The following is a 9,569-nucleotide window of genomic DNA, read 5'->3' on the forward strand; positions in this document are numbered from 1 at the left end:
TCGTCGCCGTCCTCTGGTGTCGTCGTCCTCCGTGAAACTGCGTCCTCTGAAGTCATCGCCGTCCTCCGGCGTCGACGTCCTCCATGAAACTGCGTCCTCCGAAGTCGTCGCCGTCCTCCATCGTCGCCGTCCTCCGTCGTCGTCGTCCTCCATCATCGTCGTCCTCCGGCGTCGTCATCCTCCGATGCCGCTGTCCTTTGTCGTCGTCGTCCGCCGGCGTCGCCGTCCTTCGTGAAACTGCCTCATCGCTGTCATGCTCTCCAGCGCGCTCTTCGACAGGGAGAGAGCGGTTTAAATCATGCGCGGTCGATTTAAATTTCGAACGAGGAGAGAGGGAAAATTTCGCGCTCGGTTTAAATCGAAAATTAGCGAGGGATTTAGCGAGGGAGTTTTTTTGTCGCTAATTAGCGATGGATTAGCGACGGAAAAATTCCCTCGCTAAAATGGTTTTCTTGTATTGAGAATTAGCGACGAAAAATTGTTGTCGTTAATCTATCGCTAATTAGCGCCGGATTAGCGATGAAACAACTTTCATCGCTAATCTGTCGCTAATTAGTGATAGATTCATGAAGAAAGTTTTCTCTAGCTAATTTGTCACTAATTTGCGACGGAAAAAAACCGTCGCTAATTAACAATTTTCTTGTAGTGCTAGGACTCTAAGATTTTGGCCAAAATGGAGGAAATGTTCAAAGGATATGACCCTAACCGGTTTAAAATCAAAATGGAGTTTTGAAAATGTTTTAAAAAGATAAAAAGATAGAGTCTTGATCCAACTAGGACTCTAAAATTTTTGAGAAATTTGATAAATGAAGGCATCTAGAAGCGACACCACCTAAATGGGTCTCATCTGAGAATTGAAATCGGTTAAAAAATTGAGTTTAAAAGGAATCTAGATCATTTTTTGAGAAAAACATTTCAAAATATAAGGTCCTGAGGGTTGGCAAATGACAGAATGTTGATTAAAAACCCAGGTTTTAAAATTGATTTTGAAAGAAAAGTTTTAAAACTCAAATATGGATTAAATATTTTGAAAACAAGAGTGTTGGATCTCGAAAATGAGATGCAATGTCATGCAATGCAATGAAATGGCATGCTGAATGCTTGCAATGACACATGAAATGTAAGCACTGGATAAGAGTGAAAATTTGGGGTGTTTACAATGAGCCGCTTCATGTGCTACAAAAAAACCCTCATGTAACCTTCTCGCTTTAATGAAAACATGTTGATTAAGAGAAATAATATGATCCAACACCAACTGCAACCTTGAAGCCAATACTTTTGAAATCATCTTATAAATTGAGCCACTAAGTGCAATAGGGCGAAAACTATCAATAGTGATTATAGATTCATCTTTTAGGATGAGAACAGTCAAAGACCTTCCAAGAACCCTGGGAAGGGAGACATTAGAATATAATTTGTTCATTAGGCTACAAAGGTCTGTATGACAATCTTTCCAAAAACACTTGAAAAACTCAATAGGGATCCAAGCTGGACCTGATGCCTTACTGGTGGGCATGGACCACACAACTGCTTTAATTTCTTCAAGCGTGAATGGCCTTGAAAGAGAGGCCCTTTGAATATAACTCAAAATTTTTAAATTCAAGTTCCTCAAATCAACGTCTTGGCATTGCAAGTGTATCTTTATTCAAATAAAAATGAAAAGAGGGCAAGAATTTCATTACCTTGAATTTGAGAAATTTCATGCATAACATAAGATATATGATTGACTCTTCTACGTTTGGAGGCGAAAGATTGAAAGTACCTTGTGTTGTGATTACCATCCCTTAGCCAATTAATTCTTACCCTTTGCTTCCATCTAATTTCATGCCTAGTTCACTATTCCTCCAATAAAGATGTAATACCTACAAAATTCTTGGTAATTATTTAAATAAATAAAATTGATTTATTATCTTAAATTTGGCTATTATTTATTTAAATATGCATGTGAACTAGAATTTATGTGATACATTTATTCTAAATGTAATTTCAAGAGAATTATAATTTTATCCAAAATTAAAATGAAATTCGAATTTAATTCGGGGTTAAAATAGTGTAAATTAGAATTTAAATAGAACAACAACAACAACAACAACAACAACAACTACGCCTTCATCCCAAAACAATTGGGGTCAGCGATATGAACCAAAAAAGAAATTCATTTAGGGTCTTCCACATGAATCCTTTTCCTCCAATCATTTCTATCCAACGCCATGTCCTCGGTGAGGTTCAAAGCATTCATATCCTTTCCTATCATCTCCATCCAAGTCTTCCTAGGCCTACCCCGACCTCTTTTAACTAATATATTTTCCCATTTCTCCAACCTTCTAACTGGAGCATCATTAGGCCTTCGCCGAATATGTCCAAACCACCGTAAACGATTCTCTCGCATCTTATTTTCAATGGGTGCAACACCTACCTTCTTACGTATCTCTTCGTTCCGAATCTTATCTTTTATTGTATTTCCACACATCCATCTAAGCATCCGCATCTCAGCTACACTCATTTTTTGAATATGATGTCTCTTGGCAGCCCAACATTCCGTACCATATAGTAAAGCGGGTCTAATAGTCGTCCTATAAAACTTTCCCTTCAACCGCAATGGCATTCTACGATCGCACAACACTCCAGTAGCACTTTTCCATTTCATCCACCCAACCTTTATCCTATGATTTACATCTCCATCAATTTCTCCATACTTTTGAATGATGGATCCCAAATATTTGAAATAATCATTCACCGGTATATCTTGCTCACCAAGCTTCACTACACTCCCATCACTACTTCGTTGCTTACTAAACCGACATTCCATATATTCAGTCTTACTCTTACTCAACTTAAAACCTCTAGCTTCCAATGTCTGTCTCCATAATTCTAACTTAGCATTAACCCCAGCTCTAGACTCATCAATCAAAACAATATCATCAGCAAACAACATACACCACGGTACATTTTCTTGAATTGATCTCGTAAGCTCATCCATCACTATCGCAAATAGGAAAGGGCTTAAAGCAGATCCTTGATGTAACCCAACCGTTATCGGAAAATTGGTTGACACCCCTCCACAAGTGCGGACATTGGTTACTACTCCTTCATACATATCTTTAATTATACTAATGTACTTGAGAGAAACACCTTTCTTCATCATTGTCCACCAGAGAACGTCCCTAGGTACTCTATCGTATGCCTTCTCTAAATCAATAAAAACCATATGCAAATCTTTGTTCCTCTCTCTATATCTTTCAATAAGTTGTCTAAGAAGATGTATAGCTTCCATAGTTGATCTTCCAGGCATAAAACCAAATTGATTCTCCGATATCATGACAACCTTCCTCAACCTAGACTCAATCACCCTCTCCCAAAGTTTCATAGTATGACTCATGAGTTTTATACCACGATAGTTTGTGCAATCTTGTATATCACCCTTATTCTTATATAAAGGCACCAAAGTACTCTTCCTCCACTCATTAGGCATCTTATTTGTTCACCAAATCAAGTTAAAAAGATTTGTCAACCATTCTAAACCTTTCTCTCCCAAGCATTTCCAAGCCTCGATAGGTATACCATCTGGGCCAACTGCCCTTCTTGATTTCATTTTCTTCAAAGCCTCTGCAATTTCTTTCTTTTGAATCTTGCGCATGAAGTCACGATTTATCTCATGAAAAGGAATGGAGAAGTCTCCAAGATCTTGAGCATGACTATCATTAAATAGCTTATCAAAATAATCTTTCAATCTCTCCTTAATCTCCTCATCTTTGACTAAAACCCTTTGCGTTTCATCTTTGATACATCTAACCATACCCAAATCCTTCGATTTCCTATCTCTCATCTTTGCAAGCCTATAAATATCCTTCTCGCCTTCTTTGGTATCCAACTTGTCATAAACCTCCTTATATACCTTAGCCCTCGCGTTTCGAACAACTTTTTTAGCTTCCTTCTTTGCTATCATATACTTCTCCAAATTCTCATTATCACGACTCTTACTTAGATTTCTATAACACTCTCTTTTAACCTTAATAGCTAATTTGACATCCTCATTCCACCATGATGTATCCTTACCTAGTGGTGCACCGCCTTTAGACTCACCCAATACCTCCTTAGCTACCTTTCTCATACCACCCGCTATCTTATTCCACATTGATTCTGAATCCTCCTCGAGACACCAATCAACTTCCTTAACTACCTGCTCTACAAACATTCCTTGTTTAGCTCCTTTCAGTGCCCACCACTTAATTCTAGGATCTATCCTATGTCTATCCCTTTTGCGGCATTGTCTAATTCTAAGATCTAAAATTAAGACTCTATGTTGTGTAGCTACACTTTCTCCTGGTATAACCTTACAATCGATGCAACAACCCCTATCTCTCTTTCTAAGTAGGAAAAAATCTATCTGACTCGTATTAACCCCACTTTTAAATGTTACTAGGTGAGACTCCCTCTTCCTAAACCAGGTGTTTGCTAAGATCATATCATAGGACAAACAAAAATCTAAAATCCTTTCTCCACTTTCATTTCTTTCTCCTATACCATAGCCTCCATGGATATTCTCAAATCCATCCCTACTAATGCCTACATGTCCATTAAGGTCACCGCCGATGAAAAGCTTTTCTCCATAAGATGTCTCTTGTACTACTCCATCTAAATCTTCCCAAAATTGATGCTTAATGGAATCATCTAAACCTACTTGAGGTGCATAAACACTAATAATATTAATAATATCCGTACCTAATACTAATTTAATAAGTAAAATTCTATCACCCTTCCTACGGACCTCAACTACATTATCTATAAACCGACGACTCATAACAATCCCTACTCCATTCCTATTCCTATTTATTCCTGTATACCAAATCTTATATCCCCAAGGTTCTATCACTTTAGCTTTCTCACCTACCCATTTGGTCTCTTGAAGACATAAAATATCAATCTTTCTCCTACACATAACATCTACTAACTCTACCAACTTACCAGTTAAAGACCCTATGTTCCAAGTGGCTAACCTAATTTTATGGTCTTGGACTAACTTCTTTACCCCCACCCGTCCAACAAAGTGAGGGAACCCTTGCCTATTTGACACCACACCCGGGCGCCGGTGTGACGCGTCGCTTCTGGGCGACGACCTAGCAACCCTTGCACATTTATCACTGCCTCCGGGCCTAGAGAGTACAGCACGTCGCTCAGTAGGGAACGCCCCAACAAAATTCTCATATTGGTTCATTTTCATAGGATATGACAAAGTTTTTATGCTGGCTGTCACAGGCCTACCGCAACCCTCCTCCTTTATCCGGGCTTGGGACCGGCAGTGTATAACTACACAGGCGGAGTTAGAATTTAAATTAAATTTGAGTTAGAAATTAATTTCACTTAAATTTAGATTTAGTATGTTGATTTGGATCTGAATTAGGTTTTAAATTTTATTGGATTTGGTATGAAATCCAAGACCTAATATGGATTCAAGATCAAATTTGGAAATTTGATATTTCTTAAATTTAATAAATACATTAATTAATTTAAAGAAGCAAGTTAGCCTAAGAGGGTGAGACATCCCCCTAGGTCGGCCCACAGCTCTTAGTTGGATTTTGGGTTTTCTAAAATCAAATCCCTTTTGAAAAATCAAGTAAATAAGCATAGGTGAGAAAAGTCAAAACTTTCCATATTAGAATAAAGGCTTGGTTTGAGAAGCCTTGAAACCAATATGGATGCCAAGAGGCAACCAAGGCAATGAGGGACCCACATGGGACGTCTCTACCGGCTTGGGATGCTAAAAAAAAAAAATCAAACGCAAATAAAATAGAAAAAAAGAAAGAAAAAGAGATTTGAAAACTTTGAAATTTCAACTTGTGTTGGATTTTTGGAAACAAAAAAGAAACAAGGAAAGGGGGGTCGACCGACTCTCTTTCCCTAGCGTATTGGGATATTAAGGTAAGCCGAATTAAGGACTTGCCTTAGCAAGTCCCAAAATCCAATAAAAGGGAGACCTCAAGGGGGCGGGCATCCCACCCTATCTCTCTCTTTTTATTCCTCTCTCTCTCTTTCTCTCTCTCTTAGCCTCTCTTCTTCTTCTAGTCTTGGAGGAGGTTCTAGCAACCATTGGAGCTGCTAACAAAGGTTGCATCAAAAGGAGGAGACATCCAAACCATTGGAATTCACATTCGAGGTAGGTACCTCTATTGTATGTGCTCGAAAATAAATTTCAGGTATGTAGAAAATACAAAATCAAGATCTATGGTGATCCATGTTGAATTAGCCATAGACCTTGCGTTAGAGAGGTTTTAAATATATGTACTTGACATGCATCAGGCTAATATATTTTAAAAATATCGATTTCATTGAAAACAAGATTCGCTTTGAGATTTTACCAAAACCGGTTTTGGAAAAATTATGTAGTATTGTAGATTATTTGCAAATCGGTTTTGTTTCACATAGTCCTAGGAAATAGGGCTTGACCAGAAAGTCCATCGTTTGAGGGGTTACAATTTTTGTAACACGAACTAGAAATCAGGCCTGCTTATAGAACCAGATTTGCTAGATGTTATCATGAAAAATACAGTAAAACTGATTTATGAATATTTTGGCTGATTTTTGGATATGTATTGTAAGACAACCCGAGAAATTTATGAAAAATAAAGGAAAAATTAAAACTCTTACCAATAAGTACCATAATTTCATCTAAATTGATGAAAATACATTCAGGACCTATGCAATTCCATGACAAGAGTCCGGTCTAGAGTAATTTTAAAAATATTGACAAGAAATTTTGCAGCAAGAGTAGATTTTGTTGAAAGATAGCAGTAAAGCAATTACATTGCAACTGATCCTCCCTCCCACCGATGCATGGTCATTTGTGGATCATAGTTTACAAAACAATAGCTGATATTTAAGATGGGATCACTTTTTATGCAAGGAGCACTATTACTATTCATCTCAACATTTCTCAAGATCATGAACACCACACTCGTATCAAGAAATGCCAAGATGGTTGGTAGTGCCCCCATGCAGCAACACTCACATAATATGCACATTAAGACTTTTTTTTCAAAACACCACAAACGTGTTTTCATTTTTATTTTTTAAATATTAGTTTTTAGTTTGTATACAAGATCTTAAATTTAAAAATCTGATGCATGTGTATATTTTTTGAAATAACAAAATTCTTATGGACATATCTCTTATCAAGAAAATCCCGATACTTAGATTTGTAACATGAGTTGTGCTTTTCCACATTCTAGAGCGATTGTGAGTCTGCATAGCACAAAAATGCTAGATGAATACGGGAGGGTTCTTCTGTGTGGTCTCATCTTTGTTTCGTCAACGGGTGAGGGAGTCAGGAGCTTTGTTTCGCCACAATGCGTTACGGGGCGGTGGGATGATCAGTAGCAATGAACAACCCCGTCGCAATATGCGACTGGACAGCATCCATCGCTACTTTGCCCATTTGTTGTAATGTTTGGAGGTACAAATGACTTAGCAAATAACTTAACCCAATTTTTTCATACCGACGGGGTCTCCAGTGGTCTGGTAGGAGCAGTGAATGCACGTCACCTTGTGTTGGGACGTTGCAAGTTCAAATCCCAATGGTATAGTTGTATAACTGGTGGCGGTCTTCCTAACCCCAGGCTGCCTATAAATTTTTTTTTTTTTTATATTTTGCCAAATCTAACCTCATAAATGTGATCTACAAGCTTCGTGTAGTAGGGATTGGCTTTTGGATTGCAAAAAACCTGTGTATAGCTTTTTTTGTTGAACACACTAAAATTTATCGATACAAAAGAACATGTTTTTTTTTGTTGAAAAACGTGTTAATTTCAAGGGTCGATCCCTAGGAACTCAACCATCTTTAATACATGTACAAGGTTACATTGAGTCAAAACGACTAGAATCATAAGATCCCAACTAGATTGTAGGTGTAAAAGATTATATCAAACATATATTCTTTATTAAATAAGCCTATCAAAGAAATCATACATATAATTACGTGGATCACATAGTCTGTATAGGTACATGAATCACATAAACTAGTTCAGGTCAAACAATAAGCTAAATAGTCAAAATCAATGGCCATTGCCATGCTTCTTTGCTTGCTTAATCTTATTCTTGGCTTCCTTCTTTTCATGGTGCTCATGAAAAACAAACCCAGCACTACCAACGGCCACAGCAGCAGCAATCTCCTCCTTTATCTTGTGTCCATGGGCGTGCTCCGGATCCTTCTTTGCTTTGTGCTTCTCGTGCTGCAAGGGTCCCAACCAAAAGTCAGCAACAAAATTGGTAAATTATGAAGATAATATTCATACTAATACTATTATTGTTTTTACTAATTGATTCTTTTTACATAGAACATTATTTTACCTGATCAGCTCTCATATATATATATATATATATATATATATATATATATATATATATATATATATATATATATATATTGATTTTCAGAAATAGCATATACTTACCAAAGCATAGGCACCAGCAGCAACAGTTCCAACTTCACCAAGAAGTTTCATGTGCTTGTGATGCTTCAATTGCTCCTCAGGAGTCTTGCCAGGCTTCTCCCTGTGAAACTGGTGATGATGATTGTGCTTTTCTGCCTGCATGGTGTCTGGAAAATGTAGTTTCTGCTGTGTCTAAGATAAGAGCAAACCTACCCCGAAAATGCAAAACTAATGCTGTGATGGTACTAGAGATAGGAAAGCAGAGAAGAGAAGGAAGATGATAGTAAATGGGTGTCTTCATGTAGTATTTATAGAGAAACATCATGAAGAAGAGAGGTGTCCAATTTCCCTTTTCGATTTCTTACATGCTAAGGCTTCTGGAAGATCATATCTGAGATTATTAATTTTCTATGTTGTAGGAAGCTCCGTGGAAGATCAATGACGCATGTGGACGTAAGAGGAGTCGTTGGAGCAAACCAACCTAATTCAATAACGTGTCGCCAAATTGATGTGTAGTGAACGGTCCCACCTTGTTATGATAAAAAAATTATTCAACACGTATTTTTTGTCTCTTCTCAAGGTCCCCTTACTGGTTCAAGATGATAACGCTAAGCATTAATGTCTAATCTGAACTGTCCATTTCTTCCATGGATGGTGAGAGATGGGTGGGGACATATGCAAACATTCTTTGACAAAAAGTCAGGAATACACGCATTTACAATTTTGATGATAAGAAAGAATGCTTTTTCGAGCACACGGAGCGCGCACGCACACACAGACACACGTAAAGTGTTCTTCTTGGCACCTTCTTGTAGTAGTGATTGTGCTAATCTCTTAAATGTGAAACCTTAGCATCCATTTGTGTTCTATTTAATCTCAATCCCCATCATCTTGTTTACTGAAAAGAACCTCCATCATCATGAGTACGAGACGCATCACAAGAGCCCACAGGAACAACTGAAGCATCACAAGCACTTGCAATTTCTTGGTGAAGTTGGGACTATCGCTGCTGGCGCCTATGCTTTGGTGCGTTTTATTACATTCTTGAGTGTAAATTGAATAGTGTGTAGTGATAAATAGAATATATATGTCAATCTTACAGTTGCAGTTGGCATTGGGCAGTAATCTGGACTCCTAGACCAT

At 37.8% G+C, this 9,569-nt stretch overlaps 1 protein-coding gene across 1 annotated transcript; it reads right to left on the reverse strand.

Moving 5' to 3' along the window:
• Positions 1-7,911: 7,911 nt before the first annotated feature.
• On the reverse strand, positions 7,912-8,606 carry LOC149832843 (abscisic stress-ripening protein 3-like). The gene is made up of 2 exons (XM_090014740.1): positions 8,448-8,606; positions 7,912-8,225 (listed from the first exon to the last, which is right to left on the reverse strand). Exons 1-2 carry the CDS (start codon positions 8,586-8,588, stop codon positions 8,049-8,051), a joined length of 318 nt encoding a protein of 105 aa, XP_089870866.1. The 5' UTR covers positions 8,589-8,606; the 3' UTR covers positions 7,912-8,048.
• Positions 8,607-9,569: the final 963 nt, after the last annotated feature.

The sequence above is a fragment of the Nuphar pumila genome, chromosome 7 (assembly GCF_984573655.1).
Source record: "Nuphar pumila chromosome 7, dmNupPumi1.hap1.1, whole genome shotgun sequence".
NCBI lineage: Eukaryota > Viridiplantae > Streptophyta > Magnoliopsida > Nymphaeales > Nymphaeaceae > Nuphar > Nuphar pumila.